This window comes from Pinus tabuliformis, chromosome 1_2, assembly GCF_031772625.1.
Source record: "Pinus tabuliformis cultivar Carrire ecotype Pingquan chromosome 1_2, CPIR1, whole genome shotgun sequence".
NCBI lineage: Eukaryota > Viridiplantae > Streptophyta > Pinopsida > Pinales > Pinaceae > Pinus > Pinus tabuliformis.
Genome location: NC_142298.1, coordinates 713,539,962 through 713,564,454, shown reverse-complemented (window position 1 = coordinate 713,564,454; position 24,493 = coordinate 713,539,962). Strand labels below are relative to the sequence as shown.

At 41.8% G+C, this 24,493-nt stretch overlaps 1 protein-coding gene across 5 annotated transcripts in view; it reads right to left on the bottom strand.

Annotated features, from left to right (window-relative positions):
* LOC149207730 (histone acetyltransferase HAC1-like) overlaps positions 1 to 24,493 on the bottom strand; it is a 311,587-nt gene that overhangs the window by 52,317 nt on the left and 234,777 nt on the right. For all 5 annotated transcript variants that reach the window (XM_089395844.1, XM_089395843.1, XM_089395845.1 and 2 more), the window contains 2 exons: positions 8,494 to 8,809; positions 8,221 to 8,366 (listed from right to left, as the gene is read on the bottom strand). In XM_089395844.1, coding sequence (XP_089251970.1) covers positions 8,221 to 8,366; positions 8,494 to 8,809 — 462 coding nt within the window. The remainder of the gene's footprint in view (positions 1 to 8,220; positions 8,367 to 8,493; positions 8,810 to 24,493) is intronic.

Genomic DNA, 24,493 nt, shown 5'->3' with positions numbered 1-24,493 from the left:
GTATCAAGTTGCAAGATGGTCCATTAGGGATCATGTCAATTGACATATCGCATCTATAACCCCAAAGGTCTACCTATGGGGCCCTACCCAATGTGAGTCAGATGGTGAGAGAGATGCCTGAATTCAAGAAGGGCATGAAGGTACATGTCTAAAAAGTACCGAAGGAAAATCTTATAAGGGGACCATTCCCCTCATGCAATAGGTCCACAAGTTTGGAACAACCTGAGAAGTTTGAGATTCATGATCAGGAATCTCATGTATACAAGTGGAAGAAAGTCATCTATGGTTTGAAGCAAAACTCCCCAGGCGTAGTATGAGAGGATTGATAGTTGTCTGATGAAGCTGAGATTCACTAGGAGTGAAGTCAAACCAAACCATTGTTTGAAGGTTGTGGATGAAAGACCTCTCATACCAGCACCTTATGAGGATGACCTATTTCTGACAGGTGCAGACCCTCTCATTTGCAGAAGTAAGAGGGAGTTGGATTCCGGATGTGGAATGATAAATTGCAAGCCTATGACTACCTCAAGGATCTTAACTTTCAGAAGGTATATGGTAGTGATGTCAGACTAGATTTGGGAAATGCCTCTAAGTTTCATAAACTCATTTGCATTGATGTTTTTGGTGAACTTTTGTCCCGACATATGTTTTACAGTTAGCATGGTGAGCTCATATTTGGTTGAGCCTCACTGGATTGGTGCCAAGAATCTTCTGGGATATCTTCGGGGCACAATCTCCCGTGGATTAAGATATATTGCTGGAAATATGAAGCTGCATGGTTATTCGAATGCTGACTGAGCAGGTAGTGTGGAGGATCACCAGAGAACTTCTCAGTGCTGGTTCTCTTTGGATTCTACTTCGATATCATGGATAAGCATGAAGCAGAAGTCAATTGCTATAAGCACCGCCGAGACCGAATACATAGGTACGAGTATGATCTCGTGTGAAGCTGCATGGTTGCAAAAACTCTTAAGTGAGCTGTTTGTACACATGATGAATACCATTGTGATTCTCTGTGACAACTAGAGGGGGGATTTGATTATTGAGGAACCCCGTATTCGATGATTGCTCTAGCAGATAAACATCAAATACTGCCTTATCTGGGATATGGTAAATCGATGAGCAAGGAGGCTCCATTGCATTGAGACTGATGTACAGGTCGCAAACATTTTGTCAAAGCCCCAGGGAAAGGTCAAATCTGTTACTTTCCCGAACGACTTGGAGTCGTTGAGAGACCTTCTTATAAGGGTCCTGCATGTTGCATGCATTGAGCTCTGGGAGCTCTGGGGTGCTTGGGGTACTTACTGGAGCAACATACGACCACAGGGTGACTCACCCTCCCCTGGTGGTGTGCTATGTACAAGATGACAGGTTCAACCTTCCCCTGTGATACCCCGTGGCAACTGTGGAACATGATGATTAATTCTCCTATGGGCCAGGATGATTAGTTCCCTGTGGCAACTGTGGAACAGGATGATTAGTTCTCCTGTCGGCTGGGATTATTAGTTCTCCTGTGGCAACTGTCGAACAGGATGATTAGTTCTCTTGTGGGCTGAGATGATTAGTTCTCCCGTGGCAACTGTGGAACAAGATGATTAGTTTTCCTGTGGGCCGGGATGATTAGTTCTCCCGTGGTGACTGTGGGGCAAGATGATTCGTTCTCCTGTGGATAGGATGATTAGTTCTCTTGTCACCCATGCAGTCTAGAACTCATGGGAGGTACCTCTCATCAGATCAATGAGCAGGGAAATGGGGTTAGGGACCATAGTAGTACTATCGATGGATGCATCGATGTATCTACTATAATCCCTATGCTAGAATGACCTCCATTGATCTGGGATCAGTATGAGTGGTTTGAGACACTCTCTTGTGATATTGATCTAGGATCAATAAAACTGACTTCGGGCCAGTAAGAATGATGTGACACTCTCTTTAGATGGAACTGACTCCGGGTCAGTAGAGAATGGTATGAGACATTCTCGATCAATTCTTCTTCTTCATGGTTCAGCAGAGTAGAGCAAAGCAGTGCAAGGCACTGATGGCAGAGATAGTATAGTCGGACATATGGATCAGCGGATGGAGTTCTCCCTAGTTGAGAGGGAGTGTTAAAATTGGAAACTAGGGCCAAACTCCATGTGGGTCATATTATTAATGGAAGCTGATATTTTTCTTGGATCCCTCTCATCGAAAGGTGTAGGATTGATCTAAAGATCATCCGACTCCGATAAGTATTCATGGAGATATGAATTTATTTGTGTTATGGGACAATTTGTCAAGGTCGGCCAGCGACCAAATTCCCCCCACTTGTGCTCAACGTTTTAGTATAAATAGAGGTGGCCTTCAAGCCATTTCAACACACTTGGGATCTCTTCCTCTCTACTTGTCTTTGGGTTTTAGTAGGAGGAGAGATCCTAAGGGATAACGCTGCCCTAATCTAGAGGGCAGAAGCCGAAACTGTCGGGAACTGCTAGAACTGCTAGAACTACCGAAAATAGATGGAATTGTCGGAATTGCCAAGAACAGCCGGAACTGCCAGGAAATGTCGGAACTGTCGGGAAAAGCCGGAAACTACCGGAACTGCCGGGAATAGTCAGAATTGCCGGAACTGTTGGAATTGCCGGGAATAGCTGGAACTGCCGAAACAGCGGGGAAAGTTGACGCAGAGGGCAGAAGCCGAAACTGCCAGAACTGCTGAGAAAAACCGGAACTGCCAAAACTGCTGAAACTGCTGAGAATAGCCGGAATTGTTGGAACTGCCCGAACTGTCGGGAACAACCGGAATTATAGAAACTGCCAGAACTGCTAGGAACTACCAGAACGGGCGGGAAGGCTGACACAGAGGGTAGAAGCCAGCACTGTCGGGAACAATTGGAACTGCTAGAACTGCCAAGAACAGCCGGAATTGTCAGAACTGCCGGGAACTACAGTACTACTAGAACTGCCGAGAACAATCAGAATTGCAAGATGCAACCAACACATAGGTTAGTATGGCAACATGTTGCAGATATGGCACATAATGCAATACAATGATGGGTACAGTCATGATTAATGAAGCGTGATGAGATGTAGCATAGTGATGATGGGTGCAGCATGGTGCAGCACAATGAGGTGCAACATGATGATGAAATGTAGCACAACGATAGGTGAAGGAGTCACCTTGGAGAATCAGTTGAAGCAACATGTCTTCAACTGATCTCATGCATCATCTTCTTAGAAATGATCTATGCTCTTATCTAGATAAGTCAAAGTGTTGACTTTTCTTATAAACGTACTATCTCTCTCTCTCTGCTGAACTATTGAAGAACATATAAGAAGAATTTATCAAGGGTTTCCCCACATTGGGGTTTGTCCCTGGTTAGTGCCACATCTTGTGTCCTCTTGTCTTGGCTTGTCTTCTGCGATTTATGTTTATGTTCTATCTGCAGTTTACTTTAATGCTGATGTGATTGCGTATCTGGAAAAGATATTGAGCTAACTGTGAAAATTGAAATAAATTGCTCTAAGCATAGAACATACCTAAAATTTAACAGTGATCCATGTAGAGGTTGTTGAAGTGACGTAGAGGGTACCAGAGGTTGTGTAGTGACTCAGAGCGTTGACGCAAGGGGTCCTGGGTTGATGGAGGTCAACAGAAGGCTGACGCAGAGGCTAGAAGGGCCAGCGCTGAACTTCAGTTGTGCCGGAGAGGGTTTTGTGGGACAGGTTTTCTGAATACCTGTTTCCGGATTAGATTCTTTAATTATGAATGAAATAGAAGTCAAAGTCATAAAAAAAGGAAAACAAAAACAAAAAAATTGCAACTCTAAACTAATGCTTATATATAAAAAAAAATTATGAAAGATCAAATAAATAAAATTACCCTAACGAATATCTAAATAAAAGGAACTAACATAAACTATCACCATACATATTATGATAATGAAATCAATAACGATGAAAAGAATTAACCCTAGCCCAAAAAAATAGAAGTGTATTGTTGTTGTTCTGTAGGTTTGTGGCGGGATGCTCGACGGCAGACAGAGAGAGCACTCAACAGCAGAAGAAGGATCAAGGTTAAAGGGAAACGATGACAGCTAGGGAACGAGGGAGAGCAGGCAACTATGGAAGAACACACGCAAGTCTGATGAGGAGCAGCAATAACTGTGTCGAGGAGTCGGAAGCTTGAATGGAGGCTACGATGAAGGTTCAATGGATTTGTTTGTAAGTTTGGAGGTCAATTGGAGGGACGACATGACAAAGAACAATGGATGAAGCCTGCATATGGAGCAAAGGGGCCGACGAACAGCGTGGGAGAGAAACGTGAGAAAATGGGACAGTTGCGTGGTAATTTGGTGGACGCGGAGCAACAAAAGCTTTGTAGTGTCTGAGGATGAGGCTGCGTGGAGGGAAGAAGAACAACGGAGGGGTGTTTTGGCAGCGAAGGAATGAGGGCGCTACGTGAAGGTGGCGTGGAGATGGCTGGAAATGCAGGTTAGAGCTACGTGTAGCGTGAGGATGGCAGATTGCTGACGAATATGATGAGGCAGCAAAGAAGGGGTTTGCGTATAGAGGAGAGGGTTTGAGGAGTGTAAAAAAAAATAAGAAAAAAAATAGATTTTTTTTTTTTTTTGTAAAGAATGAAACCCCAGGCAGTAGTAGACAGGTGACCCAGGAACCCTCAAAATTCTCCAAAAAAATTTTAGATCCTTTTGCTTCAGATTTGCTTGATGAAAACCCCACAAAATTTTTCCAGATCTGAAATAAATACCCCTGCAAGGGTTGACTCTGAGGCCAGATCTTACCCTCCAGGGCCTAAGTCTGGCTTCAAACAAGAAATCCCCTTCAGATCTGCAACTTGCGTTGAGAAAAACAAAATACGCATAAACAAAATGCAATCAAAAACCCAAAAAACCTAGCTAAATAATTACAGTAATTACAAACAGAAGGCTCTAAGTAGCCAAATTTATCATTATGCCACAAATATTTTAAAATTTTAGATAAAAAAAAGGAGGTGCTTCGCAGAAAACCCTTTACGCATCAACAATGAAATTCCTAATGATAAGCCTGGGATTCAATCAAGTTGGGCTCTTCAGAAAATGCTAATTGGGAGTTGGCTAGTCTAACTGAAAGCTTCCCCGAATGCCCAATGATCTCAAAGTAAGGGATTCCCTGCACATCTCAATTCAACCATTAACGTAGAGAGAGAAAACGACAATAAAATTCAGAATTAATGGAGATCCTGCCATTATATTCAGAATTTAAACTACCATTCAAACCCTAGTGCTCAAGCAAGATACCTGTGCTTAAACCACTCTTCATAAAGCTATCATCAATGGCTGAAAAGGAGATCTATGCATGAAAATAAAACATCTTACAACATTTCCACGAAGAGTAACACCAGCAGAAATTAACCCCAAAGTCTTTCTTTATTGCACATGAAAAACGATTACAAGAGAGCTTTCACTTAACACACAACTCTAAGATCGAATGATCTCAACTGACAACTAACCTCCTATTTAAAGACAGATCTTCCAATGGCTAGTTCGAGTGATCCTTGTCAAAACGATCTCGACCGTTGACGAGGATCAAAATTTCTTTTAATCTCATCCGTCGAAATTTTGAATATTGAGGAAATTCGAAATTATCAATTAAATGCACTTTAATTAATTCAAAAATTAAATTTTTGAATTAATTTCCTCAAAATTTTGACTTTGACTTAACCATAGGGACCCAAGGCATAAAATTTAGAAAAATAATCAATTAACCTTAGTCCCTGGACCTCTTAAAATTTAATTTTTTAAAGGGCCCTCCAAATTAGCCTTTGGAAAACTTAAAATTACCTAGGACCTAGGACTTATGAGAGGATAAATTATTTTTCTAACCCTCAGGACACTTTAATTCATGATTTTTATATTTTTACATCTCAAGGAGGAAAACCCATTTGATATAGATCCTCACAGGCTACCCAGTTCTGCAACACAAATATAATCTAGCAGACCAAGCAATTTGTAATAAAATAACCTAACCAAATAGTTAGGATTATTCCCAAATCACTTTTACATAGACTCGATCTAGCACACTAGGACTCCCCTAATATTCTGGTGACAAAATCCATTCCAGCTTTGGGGTAAGACTGAAAGAAAACTCTGTCGATCATGGATCGGTAAGACAAAAAACCTTCCGGATGTAGATCGTCATCAAAAAAAATTGGTTTACCCAAGCAATTACATACACAACACAGATCTACTAAAATTATTTACAATTTACACATGCAGACTGGGTTTACAATATAACATAATCAGACTGATGATGATAGTTGAACGACACAGACACATTGACCAAGCGCTATCCCTTTTGTGAAAAAAGGGGGTGTACTGCTATGGGTCATTGACACGTAGAGGTCAACAGGAAGCATTATTAAGGATGCAAGGCATATCCGCAACTTTGTACAAAATCATACAAATGTCCTCACTACCTACAAGGAGTACACCAATCTATCATTGCTGAAGATTGCGGATACGGTTTGCCTCTTCATTCATCATGTTGAAGAGGTTGAGGGAGGTCAAGACCGTTCTTGGGGCCATAGTTATTTTAGAGTTTTGGTCTTTTTTGAGAAAAATAGATCAAGGAACCTCAAAAAGAATGAAGGACACAGTGTTAGATTATGCTTGGTGGGAGAGGGTAGATCTACTTATTCAGAGCATGGACCCTATCATTTCGTTGCTTCGATTTGCAGTTACAAACCAACCCATCCTAGGAGAGGTTTATGAGGGATGGGATTCCATGATTGTATCTGTGAGGAGCATTATTTTACAGAGTGAGTGCCCTGAGTATGAGATATCATCAGAGACCTTCTTCACCACCATACAGGATATTCTTGTCAGTAGATGGGACAAGAATTGCAGACCTTTACATTGTTTGTCTCACTCATTGAACCCAAAATACTATTTCCATGAGTGGCTGAATGGTCAACCTTCTCACAGATTTCGTCCTCACATGGATGGTGAAATTTCACATGGGAGGAAAGATGCATTGAGGCGGATTTTTCAGGATAGAGCATCCCTTGATAAGGTGGAAGATGCCTTTACAGAGTTTTCCACTGACACTGGTCGATTTGCAGGATATGATGTTATTAGAGACAGGGGGGCTAAGAAGCCCTATTCTTGGTGGGCAATTCATGGGGCAACAAGTCCTCCTCTATAGCAGCTAGCCATGAGGCTCCTCTCTCAGGTGACTTCATCCTCTTGTTGCGAGAGGAATTGGAGCACATATGGGAATCTGTATGGTGTCAAGAAGAGCGGGCTTGAGCAGTCCAGGATAGCGACAACAGTGTATGTGTAGTGCTAAGTTGGCATTGGCCAACTTGGATCTTAATGAGCGAGTGCTAGAGCCTGTCACTTTTGATGATGGTGATACTGTAGAGGGGTCATCCTCCACACCAGCAGATGCAAAGATGACATTGGATACAGGGGAGGAGGATGCAGCAAAGGAGAGCAGTGGTAACCAGGATGATGAGTACAATGATGTTGATTTTGATGATGAGGATTGATGACTCATGAGATACCTACTGCCATGAGGCTTGTAGTTGTTTTGTATTTGCTATTTCTATTTTCCATTGGCATTGCTACTACCTATGTAACACATTTTGATTTTGATGACTCCATGAGAAAACTACAGTATCTTGTCTTTCTCCTATTGGATCATTGATGAATATGTATTATGTCATAATTGCATTTGTATGCATAATGTTACTTTGTAATTTTGTAAAACTTACATCTAGATGAAAATCTATGTTTGAATCAATGAATTTGTATCATGAATGAGAATTTGTGTAAGAAATATCTAATTTCTAATATATATATATATAATGTGTCCTGTTCTAGGGGGTCAACGTGTCTGTGTCCGTCACTCGAATCCTCGTGTCCCGTGTCCCCATGTGAGGTGACTTAGAAGGCTACTTTAACTGCTTATGGTAATAGCCTAGGCCCTACATATAAATTTTACAATAGACAAAATAATGTGATGGGATATTTTAATATTTATATTAGCTATGAATGTATGCAATCCAATATGTGGCTTGATCCTTCGCTCATAATAACCTTGTTTTCATATGTATCATCTATAAAATTCAGTAATCCTTCTGTGTTTGCCTTCTGTAAGTGGAATAGTGTTCATTTTTTCTTTGACTGCTATAATAAACTGAGAAATTTACTGGTCCATAACAAGTAATGACACACGCACTTGCCACATATCTGGTAATTCCTGCACTGATAGTGGTCGCACAACCATCTCTTTCCAGATAATATGAACTGATGGCAATGAGCGCATGTATGATGCATGTGAGCCATGATAAAATCATCTTTCATTGCATAAGTAGATTCCCCTAGCTGCCACAGCCACCAAGAGAGTAGTGAGCATGAAATCAAACCATCTACCAACCTGAACTGGAAGAAAGCTCACCACTAGCAAACACATGAGAAAAATTCCACAGTATGAAAAATGAGAAGACATTACTTTCTGCATTAGTAGAGTCTCCTTGGACAAATTGCTTGTAAGTCCAGATTGCAGAGAGGCTTTTGAGATACAATTTGTTGTGTTTCTCTTGGCTTTCAACTTCTTGTGCTGCTTCCTGCAATCTTCATACTCAAGTTTAAGCTGCAATATCATATCCTCAATAGCTCCAGGCCAGTAGTCTCCATCAAAGTATGGCAAGCAAGTTGCTGTAACCACCGCCTTGCATTCATCAGAGCTTGTAAAAAAGTAATCATAGAAATTTGTGACCTCCAAAACAATGTTCTCCTTGGTGGCCTTCGATAGCATTGTATGATACCTGCCACAAGAATGTAATATAACACAGCAATTTGACAGGCCAGAAATGAACAATTCTTTGTCAAAACATAAAGCAAAATTCAAAGATAAATCATGTCTTTCATTCATCAAATATATACATCACAACCTTAGGATGCAAAACTCAGATGGCATTTCTAATGCAAATATATTGACCACAATAACACAATCTACCTCCAAGACAGAGGACACAGGTATACAACAAAGAACCTCATACACCTAAGACAATCATAGCAAAATATTAAGATTTTCTGACATGACAGATACCATCCTGGGCAAAAATGAAAGAAAAGCACAACCGTATATAGTTCAGATATTATTATTATTATTATCTGAATTTCACACAAAGAACAGCAGAGAATAAAATGCTGAAAAGAGAGAAAATGTACTCGGATGATGTATTATTGCAATGCACATACGGCTTATTACATTTTCATATTTATGAGGAGAGAGGCATGCATTGAGTACGTTACATAACTCCCTAAACAGTTAATCAACTAATTATTATTAAAATTTCAGTGTTTACAACTTTTACTGCAAATTCAGAAATTCCACCACCAGAGGTTTCCTGGATCCAGTCCCTTGAACTTCACCCTTGAGGTAGATCTGAAATATTAATTTACAGCAACAAACAGCAGACAAGTTTTAATGTCACTTCAACCCAACAAGCTAGGCAGCCCAAGAGAAAAGATACCAATCATATGCCAAAAGGTTTCAACCCTTAGGACACACTTTTTCAAGGAAAAACCAGATCTGAAATCACTTTAATTACTGCAGATTTACTGCACTAAATCTGCCCTATTATCTTCAATATGTGTGTCAAATCACTCAACAATTCCAGCCCTTAAATATGTCAACTCAGCATGAACAATAAGTGCTATAAATTACTTGATCAAGAAGACAATGGAGGCTGAAAATCAAATCTACAAATACATTAACTATTAAACAACTGAAAACTTCATACATATGTATCCCAGTAGATGTGCTCTTTGCAATATGGAAGAGGAGACAAACTACCACCTCTTCTTCAAATGCACTGTCTCACAACAAATCTGGTATGACCTTGCACAGTTTTTTTCTTTTCAACATCTTAACTTCATCTCTGTGGATGCAGCGTTTGCCTGGTGGGGGCGCCAAAAGACTCTCCGGCCCATTCTTCCCATCACCATCTGGTCACTTTGGAGGTGGCGGAATCTAAAAAATTTTGAGGACTCTTCTTTATCCGCCAAATTTGTTCTATCGTCCATCACTGCTCTTTATCTTCCGATCAGCTGAATGGTTCAATGGTTTTTTGTTTCTTTCTGAAAATGTTGTGAACATGTTCATATTACATGATGGTTATCTGCTCAACTTGGTTTTGAGATGCTGTCTATCGGTAGTAATCAGGAGTTCATTTCAACTCTTTCAGAACTATCTGAACATTATGTTTATATATCCTCAATATAATATCATGATTTTCTTTCTAGAAAAAAAATGTATAAGAATGAAGTACATGTACACACTATAGTTTTATCACAAAGTTAGTACAATCTTTCAAGCTTTCCAAAACCTTAGCTAGGGAAAGCATGAAAACCCTAGCCACTTCCAAAGATCTCCAACAAGCAAGCATCAACACCGGCAAGTCCTCCTTGGCTTCAACAAGAAGCTTGTATCACACAAACTCTCAACACTAGCACGGTTTTCTTCATTAGGGTTTGATAACCCTAGCCATGTTGCATCATACAAGTACATGGTAAAACAATTCTAGTGCCAACCTCCAAATCTACATGTCCAACCTAGGGTTTGAATCCTCAAACCCTAAGTCTTCCACTTTTGCATCATCACCAGCACTAAGACCTCCATGGATCATTAAGAATACAAGAACTCCATGATCTTGCCCTAGCCTTACATCCCAAAAGAATAAGGTTCCAAAATCATGCAAGATGTTAGCTCCACTCTCAATGTCTTCTACTAAGGTAAAAACCCTAGCGCTATAGCAAGAGCCACAAGAACCATCATCAACTTCAACGTCATGTTCTTTACTAGGGTTTCCATGTATGGCACAAACCCTAGCATAACATAAGAGAAATCTCTCCAAGAACATTTAATAAATCTCACTCTCTCCTTATTTTTTCCTAGGGTTCCCTCATAAACCCTAGCATTTAGCTCCTAGGGTTTCCTAATGAACCCTAACGTCCTTGAGAGAAGAACAACGAAGAGTACAATGTGAGAATTCCTTGAAATGTAGCAACTAGAAATATTTCTTCTAACTGATAAATTAATTATGCATTTTATTTTGTTTACGGCAAAATAACAAAATATTCATACTACAATTTCATCACCAAATAAAACACTGCAAAAGCAAAAATAGGAACTGAGAAATGTTAGCACACACAAATAAAATTGACACAATTATTTTTGTATAAATATCCCCCAAAAAACCCAATGTGGGAAAATCGGTGCAACATATGATGGTTTTATTATTATGCAATAGTGAGAAATTTTCAATACAAATGGATGCCCAAACTGACAATCCTTTACAAGATAAACTGGCCAAAAAAATTAGTGAGACAAATTATGTCTCACTCGACATTGATCCAGCTCCGAAACTAGCACCAACTAGGCTCCACAAAACCCTTGCATCAGCCTCTATGCCAATGTTGCATAGTCCCTCACACACTTGGCCTGGACGCTGCTCTAATCAAGCTGTCTACCCCAACTCATCCTTTGAGAATGAACCATTGGCCCCTCTGTAAATTCTCCCAGCCTCAAACAACTAAATCGACCCTCTGTTTGGCCAAATCAAACTCTGCCACTAAAGCTTCTGCGTAGTCCCTACGCAACCTCACTGAGGAAACTCGACCCTCCTGCAGCTAACTCTCTGGAATTGGAAAACTTTCTCTGGACTCACTGTCTTTGCATCCCCTCTTTGGCTCGAACTCTTCTGGTAGAATGTTGCTCTTTGGAAAATTGAACTACCTAAGGAAACTCACTCTCCAAGTGTGTTTCTCCACCTACCCATCGACCTCCTCTTATAATCTCCAGTTGGAACTCCAATGACCAAGATTAAAACTTAATCGAAGGTTGAGATCATCTCCAAGTTGATACATGTGAGTTTTTAGAGAATTCTCACCTTTCTCAATTAATTGTTATTAATTAATCGATTTCCCTAAGATAGACTTAGGCATTTTTAATTATCGATCAATTAATTTAATTGAGCCATCTCTAGGTGTAATTTCCATACACAATTTCTAGGTTTTGGAGAACTCCTGTGTTTTTGCCTCTCCACAAAGTTTCGAGACTAGAATACCATCTGATGCTACAAAAAATAACACTCCCTCTTAGCGAGGAAGGTGTTCTCTCTCTAGTGTTGCACAATCTACCACAACACCTTGACTCTGCAACATCCTCCATACACACTGTTGATGTCTAACAACTGTAGTTGCCTGCCACTGTCGACCAACCATTGCATTAACTTTGATTCATCTGCCACAAACTGTAGTTGAACCATGTTGCATTTGTGTTGTTGCTGACACTGCATTGTACAACCTGTATTGCTGCCAACTCTGCATTTGCACTGCAACTCAACTGACACTTCTCAACTTTTGTTGTTGCTACTGCAACTATGCAATTGAGAAGCATCCAAAATACTGAACCAACTGTCTCTATGCTCAATTCTCTCCTGAGCCTCTGACTGCTACTAGCTTCTACTTGATCCACTGCGGAATCTTCCCTGTTGTTGATTTTACTACTGAGCCTTCTGCTCTGTTGTCAACATTGCTCTGTGCTCCTCAGCATATGATTGCCACTAGTCTACAACTGTCACTCTGGAATCTGACTGCATCAACTGACACTCATCCTTCTGATACTGAATAATATTGGCCCTTGTAGTAAAGGTAATGATTCATAAGCAAACACTTATGCAATTCTCACCTCGATGGACCATGCCCAAGTCTCTACAACTCTAAACTTTGATCCACTCATACTGCTACTACTACTACTCCATTGTTATCTTTGCACTGCTGCAACTACTGCAATAATGAGACTGATCTCCCCAAATCCTGAAGCACTAGCTTCCATAGGTCTATTCCCTCTAAAGTTAGATTCCCTTTGAGTCTCGATCTCCCTTTGGGAAATCACTATGCTCCATCCTAGCAACTCGCGTTGTCCTCCTGCACCAGAAACTTGACTACGTAGCTCTGCGCTAGGAATCTTCTAGCTGGAACTGCAACTACGCAATCGCATTGCCCATGCCGCTACAACTAGTTTTGCAACTATCATCTAAATGAGTGACTTGTTGGAATTTCTAAGTCTAACTATTAGAAACCCTTCATGTACTTTTTGACTTATTTCTGCCTACTTGTTCTAATTAATTAACAAGTTATTTACCATGTAAATACTAAAAATAAATACAAGTACATGCTCAACACATTACAGAACATCAACTAAAGGAAACAAAACAAGCACATAAGTGACATCGCTGTTTCTGGACCAATGTCCCCGGAAAAACCCAATGAGGGAAAATCGATGTAGCTAACTGAGGTTTTTATTATTATGCAGTTTCTTAATACAATCTGAATGCCAAAACCGGCTCACCCAACAGAGAATAATCTCGGCAATAGTACCTCTCTACTTGGAAGCAGATATTCCGGCTTAAACCCCGATAAACACTCCGACAACTCCCAGCTTCAATCTGCCCCACGAAAACCCCCAGCGTCTGCCTCTAGGGACTGCGTCAGCCCTTCTTGGCCCAGCGTCTGCCCAACATCAGCCAAAGAACCCTTACGTCAACCGCTGGAGGCACTGTGTCAACCTCTAGAGCCTCTACGTCACCCACGCTGGCTCTCTAAGGCACTGCGCAACTCCTGGCTGCCTCTGCGTGGCACTCGCTGGCTCAGCGTGGCCTCTGGTTGGCTCTACGTCCCTCTCTTCCGGCTTCTGCGCTGATTCTCCAGTACCCTCTCTGCCTCTCTGCTTTTGTATTCATTGCCCCTCAGCTGCAACCCTGATCACTCTTTTGACTTCCTCAGCAAACCCTGCCCTAGAAAATCGAAATCTTGATCAACTCGATGTATTCTCCAAGTGACCCTCAAGCCTCCTTATATACTTTTCTCGTTGACAAATCAACAACTGAGGCTAAGATTAACTCTGGCTTGATCCATGACTTTTGGACCCTTCTAACACAGTTTTATATTAATTCACATTAATATTTTATTTTCCCTAAGTTTAGACTTAGGGACTTCATTAAAAATATTAATTATTTTAATATCTCCCACATTGTTTAGAATCTGCCCAAACCATTTCTGGGTATTGGAGATCTCATGTGCTTTAGCCTCTCCACCAATTTTCGTGGCTAGAGAACATCCGATGCTACCCCAAATCAACACTCCCTCTTAGTGAGGACTGTGCTCTAGTAATACTCCTCACTGAGCATCACATTGATCATCCGGCATCTGTCCCTGTACCGATGCTAGGCCTGCTGCCCAATATCCTCTGCATTGTTGCATCATGTGCTGCTACCCATGGCCCTACCACTGCCACTGCTGCATCTGCACTGCAACCCCTCTCATCACGCTGCATCATGCTGCCCATAGCACTGTTGTTGAAGTTTCTAAGTCTACTAGTTAGAAACCCTCCATGCACTTTATCTAAATTATTCCTACTTACTTGTTTTGTTACTTAACAAGTTATTTACAATGTAAATACTGAAAATAAACGCTAGTGCATGCTCAACATATTACAGATCAATAATTGAAAGAAACAGAAACAATCACACCAAATTACACTGCTATTTTTGGACCAATGTCCCCGGAAAAACCCAATGTGGGAAAACCGGTGCAACTATCTGAGACTTTTCTTATTAAGCAATATCAGACTTCAATCTGGGTGCCAAATCTGCCCTACCCAACAAAGAATTTCCTTTGCAATAATACTTCTCAGTTTGAGACAAATTTCCTGGCTAAAACCCCAGATAATCCTTCCGGCAGCTCCTCAGCTCCAATCTGCTGAAGAAACCCCAACATCTGCCCTTTCTGGACTGCGTCAGCCCCTCTCTGCCCAGTGTTGGCCCTGTGTCACCCTGAATGGCTCTAAGTCAACCTTAGGAGGCCTTGCTTCAGCCTTCTGAACCTCTTTGTCAGCAACGCTAGCCTCTCTGAGGCTCTGCACAGCTCCTGGCTACCTCTGCGTGGCCCTTCTAAGCCCTGGTTGCTATTGCATCACTCTCTCTGGCTACTTGCTTCTCTTTCGGCACTATCTCTACCTCTCTGTCTCTCTGTACTCAATGCCCCTCAGTTGCAACTCCGATCACTGATTCTATCTCTCTTACCAAACCCCGCTCTGGAGAATAGAATGATTGATCACTTTGGTGTGTTCTCCAAGTGACCCTCAAGCCTCCTCTTATACTTTTCTCGTTCACATATCAACGGCCGAGATTAAGTCCCTAATCAACGGCTAAGATTAGATCTGGCTTGATCCATGTCTTTTGAACCATTCTAACACAATTTCATATTAATTCACATTAATATTTTAATTTCCCTAAGTTTAGACTTAAGGACTCCATTAAAAATATTAATTATTTTAATATCTCCTGAACTGTTTAGAATCTGCCCAAACCCTTTCTGGGTATTGGGGATCTCATGTGCCCCAACCTCTCCACCAGATTTCGTGGCTAGAGCACATTTGATGCTACCCCAAATCAACACTCCCTCTTAACAAGGAGTGTGCTCTAGTAATACTACTCACTGAGTATCACCCTGATTATCCGGCAACAGTCCCTGTGCTGACGCTAGGCCTGCCGCCCACCATCCTTTGCACTGTTGTATCATGTACTATTGCCCATGGTTCTGCCACTGCTACTGTTGCATCTATATGACAACTCCCTCTGCATCCGTGTTGTTGTTGGTCCTTTCTCCCAGCACTGCACCTCCTCTCATCATGGTGCATCGTGCTACCCACTGCTGCACTGCAACTTAGTCACTGAGAAGTAAGTAACTGATCTCCCAACTCTGACCTCCCTGTTGGGCTAGAGAGCCTGCTGATGCTGAAGCTCCCTCAGCCGCTGACAAGTGATCCCACTCTGACCTCTGCATCGCTGCAACAACTCCCTGCATCTCACACCGTTGCATACCTCTCTGTTCCATCCTGCACCGGTGCAACACACCCGTGCCTCTCGCACTGTTGCAGCCTGCTAGCCTCGCACTGTCTCAGGACTCCTGCACAGTAGCTTTCTTTGTCGCTCCATCTGCATCCATCTCTACCCACATCAGCTAGTCCTGCTACTCCTCTACGGGGCTCCCGTAGCAAGGCCTAATCCAAGAGGCTGGGTACCTCGAGGATCTTGCCCCTCATCACCTGTAGTCCGCCTGACTACAGCTCGATGTTTCCCCACTTCTGCTCAAGTAGTGCGTGTGCACTCATCGCACAGTCATCATCTGTCAACACTTCCTTCTCTGCCCTTGTTGGCGCTGCCTTAGTCTCGAAAGACTCTCCCCTACTCTTCTTCCTTGGACATTGGGTCACATAATGACCCAGCTCCCCACAGTGGAAGCACTTGATCTTGGAGAGATCCTTCTTCTTCCGCTTTTCCTTATTTCCCTCAGATGCTAGGGCAACATCTTCCTACTCCTGCTTGACTTTGATCCCCTTGTTGTTGCTACCTGTCTTCGATTGTTGTCTGATCTCTTCTTGGCGAAAAGCAGCCCACATCTCATCCCAAGGTGGAAGTGTCCCTCTGCTGAGTATTCTTTGGACAAATACCTCCCACTCTTCTGAGACTGCATTCAGGGCCATCCTCACCATCAATGCCTGATCCGGTGTGGCTTCTATAGCAATCAACTGATCTTGAATCTCGTTCAATCTTCCGAGAAAGGTGTCAACCGGTTCTCCCTTCTTCATCTGATACGACCTCAGTTGATTTTCTAGTAACATTCTTCTCTGCACAAAAGTATGGTGGTACAATTTCTTGAGGACCTCCCACATCTCTTATGTCGTTTCCTTCTCGGCAATGTGCGGTACTACATGGTCCTTGACCCCATCAAGAATGATGCTCTTGGCCCTCGCCATTGCCCTCATACTTGTCGCTATCATTTGGGTCGACTGGGATAGCTATAATCTTCAAGGCGAAGTTCTTGACACGATTTCTGTCAAGTACGGATAAGATTCTGGCCTTCGAGACTGCAAAGTTTGACGCTCTGTCCAGCTTGTCCTGGTCTCTTACTTCGTGTAGTGCCATGATTCTCTTCTACTTCCCTCCTGGAAGTTCTCTATCTAACTCCCTCTGAGTCTCGTTTTCCCTCCTGGAAATCTTTCTGTCGATGTCGAGATGCCCCCTACTCTGATCGTTTGTGCTACCGCAGCATTGATCTGGGTTTCTTGGCTAGAAACCCTCGGTAGCAACTCCCCCCTCTTGGCCTTGCTCTGTCAGGTATTGTTCTAACTACAATACCTCACCAGCTCCACTCTGCAATATTCCCACAGCGATCTAAACCCTAGCAACCTGAAGGTAAGAGCTCCTAGGCTCTGCACAATCCCAGCACCAGCAACCCAGCATCCTCAGCGAATCGCATCAACCCTACGTGAGGCTCCCTTTGACTTCCTTAGCCTCTGTGATGCCTCTTCCTGGCTCACCCTTGATGACGCAGGCTACTACGTCACCCTTCCCTTGTTGCTGCTGTTAGCACTTGAAATTTCACCTCAGGCTGAAAAAGGTAAACCTCAAGGCAACATCAAACCACTTAGCCTCGTAGCTAGCCCTACGGGGCAGGAGAGGGCTCTCTCCGGTCTATCTCGGTGAGATCTTCAATGGATGAGATGACCAATAGGGTAACACTGATTTTAGGCTAGTAAACTGATCAAAAGGGTTGATTTGGGGTTTTTAGGGTTTTTGGTGGCAAATTGAGGGGATGGCAATTTTGGGTGCGGGGTTTGGACACAGTTTCTGCAGGGGGTTCTTTGGGGCGAGGTAGGAGACAGTATTGATGCCTTTGATTGAGGTGGATGGTCAGGAATGACATGTGAGGAGCTAAGGAGAGCAAACAATAACTTTGAATTCTCCTTAAACAGTAGAAAACATTGAAATTAAACAAACTTAAAAGCAGAGCATGACAGTCATGAATTCTTACTTTAACACTTCGTTTGCTTAATGTACAGAAGGAAAAGAAAGGAAATGATTCACATAACACACTTACAAGTACATAGAGAAACACACCATCAATACATGTAACCACAAGAATCCCAAAGAGGACTGCAAAACCCTGGTCTTCCTTAGCCAAAAATTGCAGAGATACAGCGAATAATACAATGATAGCTTCTCCCTCAAGAGTCCAACCATGAAAATGAGCAAGAAAGTACATAATATAGATGATCTAACCTCTTTCCCTGCCTCTATGGGTCGAGCTCACTATCCTAGGAGCTGTTTCAACCACTTCTAAACTAAGCACTACAAACTAGGCAGTCAAAACAACTTGCCTCTATAAGCTAGGAAACCAATTCATTCATTTAATATTTATCCTTTACATGAATGAATCTTCTAGAAATGTTACATAAGAGTAAAAGTGTCTAAAAAGTACAATAATTACATCAAAGAGGATCACAATTCATCCCAAAAAGTCAAACTGGGTCAAACTGTGCTTTTCCGAGTTGTACAGTGCATTTCTGGACAAAACTGCCTGACAGGTCGCGCGCCCCTGCCTGACGGGTCGCGCGCCTTTGGAGCCATCTTTGGGGCACTTGCAGGTGGCCAAATTGAGCAAAAGTGGGCTTGTTGGAAAGGTCTGTGAGTCTACTTTCCAACCCAACTGGAATTTTTGAATTTGGTGGTCATTTGCCCCTCCAAAATTGCAATCTCCCAAGACTGCTTTCTGCAACTCAAAAATGTGGCAGAAAGTCAAATTTTGCTTGTTTTTTGACTTTCTGGAGGCCAAAAACTTCATAAAATCTCAAATCCATTAATGAGCATATGTAACTTATCATGACAAATCTGGAAATGCTGAGTTTTTGCAAAATGGAGTTGCCATGATGTAGGGTCGCGCGGGGGGTGAGACCCGTTAATGGAGAAAACCTGCAATTGGCATAAAAAATTCACAAATGACAAAATTTTCTCCAAATTTCTTGAAATTTGGGCTGGGAGTCCCCAATCAAGTACCATGCTCAGTCAAAGAGGCTTTGGCCAAAATTTGGAGTGGATCGGGCGTTTTCCTTCGTTTTTGTGCTTTGGCCAACCGTCCTTGGAGCACCTTCATTCTCGCCGGTATTTTTGACATTTCTTTAAAACCATGACACCTGTGCAAAAAGTGAAGGAGGTTTTTCTTCCTTGGCATGTTGTGGACAAAAACCTCTCTCAGTTTTCCAAAATTCATCTTTTATTGCTCTGGAACATCATTTGAGTGCGACTTGTCCCGATGTGTGAAACAAGGAATTTTGTCGAAATAGAGCGAAATGAAGGGAATAGGGGGCTTCTAAATTCTTGGGGAAATTTTTGGAAGTAGGGAGGGATGTTAGGAAGCAGGGGAAAGTGGAATCTCAGAGATTAAATGAGAGGAAGGAGTCCAAAAGGGCAAAACACAGGCCCAACCTAGAAAATTGCCAAGTTGTAGCTAGAAACTAGGGTTTGTGCAAAAATGAGGAATTTGGCGGATCTAAGGGATGGGAAGTGTTTGATAAGGTACTTTAAGGATAGGGGAAGATGTATGAACATTAGGAAACAAGTTTTGCCGGTGATTTGACCATCCAAGACAAATTGCCTTCAAAACCCTAGGAGAGGGAAATGACCTTGCCTAGGCACAACTGAAGCATGAATAAGGTGTAACATGACCCAATGGAACCTAATATGATGATAGCAACCCTCTGAATGATGATAGGCTCAGCTGAATGATGACATGGACTGACATTTGGACAACTTTGAAAAGTGTGAAAGCAAACCCTAGACCTAATGCCTAGTGACCAAATTTTGCTTAAAAACTCACTGAAATGACAAAATTTGACCTTGACACTTCAAAATCACTTTGTAAGAGCATATTTGATCATTGGAGGAAGGCTGGAAAGACTGACACTAACATTGGCTCCAATGGGGATGATAGCTCCTTGGAGGTGCCAAGAACCTTAGACCTCTGGGAGAGCAGACCAGTGCCTTACAATCATTGGGCAATGGAGTCATTATTTTGAACGGAGAACACAAAACCTTTGACACATTTATTGAATGAAAACTTGACTAAAAAGTGACTGAAACTTAACTGAAACTTGACTCAAACCGACTCGATGACAAATTGAAATGATGGAAAAACTTGACTCTAACAAACTAACTCAAGACCTGAACTTAAAATTTAAAACTTGATGGCAGTACATAACCGCCTATGTTTCTTACAAGACAACCTACCATCAAACTATATCATAATGCCAATGTAACCAATCAAGCAGATGCCTTCTTGACTGGTTCTCCCAATCAGATCTCATGATCAACAATAGATACTGGTAACTGGGCATCCAAAAACATAGTTGACCATGATCTCCTTCATCACTGAACATCGCAATAAACACTGTCACTGCTGGTTGCAACAAACTTGCTAGAGGATCGTGAAAAACATGAAGATTTGCCATTGCCACCTTCTGCTGAAAGAACAAGTAATCCTTTATGTCAAATTTTGAACTGCCTTCATCATGTGCTTCAGTAAAAGTACGCTCATGGGCTTCAAAAAACTCTGAACAAATGGATGAGCCGATCTCTTCTTGGAAAGACATTTCAGCACATGAAACATATGAAGAATCTGAAAGGAAATCCTGAATGTTTTGATCTTCTGTGGTGTGAATGTGCTGTAGGTCATTTGTATATGACATGAGGGCCAGGTTATCATGTTCCTTATTACATTCATCAATCATAAGAGAAGAAACTTCAGATGGTCCTTGAAGCACAAGATGATCATTTATATCGTCTACCACAAATTCATGCAGAAAAACTTTTTCACTTGCTTGAGCAAAGATCTCACCTTGTTGTTCATGAGCTGACTAAATGACCTCCTCATGAAGATCTAGTTCCGGTGAGGTGGGAGCACTTAGATTTGTAACTTCGTTTTCTTCATGCCAGCTGATCTCAACAGTCGATTTCTTATTTATAGGATTCAACACAAGGTATTATTGGTCACCATGATCTGAATTTTGATCTGAAATAGCTGAGTTGACTGCATTACATTCTAAAATTGAATCTTGGCTACCTTGCACGCTGTCTTCTTCTGTGGGCAGATCTGAAACAAGCTCTTCTCTTTCATCAATTACAGTCATATGGCCATCTTCAACCCGCTGATCTTGACAAGTATCCTCTAAGATTTCTATGTGCTGCTGAAACGGCTTTTCATACAGGGCTTCCATGATCTCTTCATCCATGAAATATTCATCTTCATAAAACTTCTCAAGGCTTTCAATAAAACTATAAGCATGCTTGCAACAGTCTTGAACTAAATTCAATGATGGATAAGAGTCCTTATATCTTTCAATGAACATAGCATGAAAATCCTTTAAACAGTAAATACAAGCAGGCGGCAAACTTTCATACCATGATTGGGCTTTACCTTCCAGAGTGGCCAAGAATATCTTCATCAAGCAATCTTCAAGAAAATCCACCTTCAACTTGCGAACATGCATATGAAATCTAACCAGATAAAGAGCAGCATCCTTCTTACCATCATCATTAAATGTAGGCAAATTCCTTGACCAATCTACCTTCGGAATTTTATTTGGAAAACCAGGGATGTGATCTCGGCTCAGGGGAGCGTATCTTCTTGCAATCCGATCCATCTTGAAAAGCTCAAAGCTACTGATCTCTCTGCAGTGAAGTCACCATGAAGCATTGATCTCTGGAGTTTTCAGTGAAGGAGTCGCCAGTGAATGATTTCAGCCTTTCAAGTGTCTGATCGATGTTCACCATCAACAATCAGATCTGAACTTGATACATGTACTGGGGTGAAATGCAAATGAAGTGCTGTATTCACACGCTCACGGAGATTGACTGAAGCAGCGTTTATCTACTTCCGCTAATGCAAAGCAAAAGCGTTTCGAAGGCTACCTGGCATAACTTCAGGCTCCGTCTAAGACTTATGAAACAAACACATCCATCAACAAACAAGTTTGTTCTCCCCAGTATGGTCGCCAGTATGTTAGCGCTTGAAATTTCACCTCAGGCTGAAAAAGGTAAACCTCAAGGCAACATCAAACCACTTAGCCTCGTAGCTAGCCCTACGGGGCAGGAGAGGGCTCTCTCCGGTCTATCTCGGTGAGATCTTCAATGGATGAGATGACCAATAGGGTAACACTGATTTTAGGCTAGTAAACTGATCAAAAGGGTTGATTTGGGGTTTTTAGGGTTTTTGGTGGCAAATTGAGGGGATGGCAATTTTGGGTGCGAGGTTTGGACACAGTTTCTACAGGGGGTTCTTTGGGGCGAGGTAAGAGACAGTATTGATGCCTTTGATTGAGGTGGATGGTCAGGAATGACAGGTGAGGAGCTAAGGAGAGCAAACAATAACTTTGAATTCTCCTTAAACAGTAGAAAACATTGAAATTAAACAAACTTAAAAGCAGAGCATGACAGTCATGAATTCTTACTTTAACACTTCGTTTGCTTAATGTACAGAAGGAAAAGAAAGGAAATGATTCACATAACACACTTACAAGTACATAGAGAAACACACCATCAATACATGTAACCACAAGAATCCCAAAGAGGACTGCAAAACCCTGGTCTTCCTTAGCCAAAAATTGCAGAGATACAGCGAATAATACAATGATAGCTTCTCCCTCAAGAGTCCAACCATGAAAATGAGCAAGAAAGTACATAATATAGATGATCTAACCTCTTTCCCTGCCTCTATGGGTCGAGCTCACTATCCTAGGAGCTGTTTCAACCACTTCTAAACTAAGCACTACAAACTAGGCAGTCAAAACAACTTGCCTCTATAAGCTAGGAAACCAATTCATTCATTTAATATTTACCCTTTACATGAATGAATCTTCTAGAAATGCTACATAAGAGTAAAAGTGTCTAAAAAGTACAATAATTACATCAAAGAGGATCACAATTCATCCCAAAAAGTCAAACTGGGTCAAACTGTGCTTTTCCGAGCTGTACAGTGCATTTCTGGACAAAACTGCCTGACAGATCGCGCGCCCCTGCCTGACGGGTCGCGCGCCTTTGAAGCCATCTTTGGGGCACTTGCAGGTGGCCAAATTGAGCAAAAGTGGGCTTGTTGGAAAGGTCTGTGAGTCTACTTTCCAACCCAACTGGAATTTTTGAATTTGGTAGTCATTTGCCCCTCCAAAATTGCAATCTCCCAAGACTGCTTTCTGCAACTCAAAAATGTGGCAGAAAGTCAAATTTTGCTTGTTTTTTGACTTTCTGGAGGCCCAAAACTTCATAAAATCTCAAATCCATTAACGAGCATATGTAACTTATCATGACAAATCTGGAAATGCTGAGTTTTTGCAAAATGGAGTTGCCATGATGTAGGGTCGCGCGGGGGGTGAGACCCGTTAATGGAGAAAACCTGCAATTGGCATAAAAAATTCACAAATGACAAAATTTTCTCCAAATTTCTTGAAATTTGGGCTGGGAGTCCCCAATCAAGTACCATGCTCAGTCAAAGAGGCTTTGGCCAAAATTTGGAGTGGATCGGGCGTTTTCCTTCGTTTTTGTGCTTTGGCCAACCGTCCTTGGAGCACCTTCGTTCTCGCCGGTATTTTTGACATTTCTTTAAAACCATGACACCTGTGCAAAAAGTGAAGGAGGTTTTTCTTCCTTGGCATGTTGTGGACAAAAACCTCTCTCAGTTTTCCAAAATTCATCTTTTATTGCTCTGGAACATCATTTGAGTGCGACTTGTCCCGATGTGTGAAACAAGGAATTTTGTCGAAATGGAGCGAAATGAAGGGAATAGGGGGCTTCTAAATTCTTGGGGAAATTTTTGGAAGTAGGGAGGGATGTTAGGAAGCAGGGGAAAGTGGAATCTCAGAGATTAAGTGAGGGGAAGGGGTCCAAAAGGGCAAAACACAGGCCCAACCTAGAAAATTGCCAAGTTGTAGCTAGAAACTAGGGTTTGTGCAAAAATGAGGAATTTGGCGGATCTAAGGGATGGGAAGTGTTTGATAAGGTACTTTAAGGATAGGGGAAGGTGTATGAACATCAGGAAACAAGTTTTGCCGGTGATTTGACCATCTAAGACAAATTGCCTTCAAAACCCTAGGAGAGGGAAATGACCTTGCCTAGGCACAACTGAAGCATGAATAAGGTGTAACATGACCCAATGGAACCTAATATGATGATAGCAACCCTCTGAATGATGATAGGCTCAGCTGAATGATGACATGGACTGACATTTGGACAACTTTGAAAAGTGTGAAAGCAAACCCTAGACCTAATGCCTAGTGACCAAATTTTGCTTAAAAACTCACTGAAATGACAAAATTTGACCTTGACACTTCAAAATCACTTTGTAAGAGCATATTTGATCACTGGAGGGAAAGACTGACACTAACAGCTACCCTGCTAGAAACAACTTCTATTACCTCAGGACAGCTGTTTTCTGTTGCTATTTCTCCGCTCGGCTGATGTCCTCAGTCCTCTTGTGATCTACAATCATGCCCCGATACCATGTTGAAGTTTCTAAGTCTACCAGTTAGAAACCCTCCATGCACTTTATCCTAT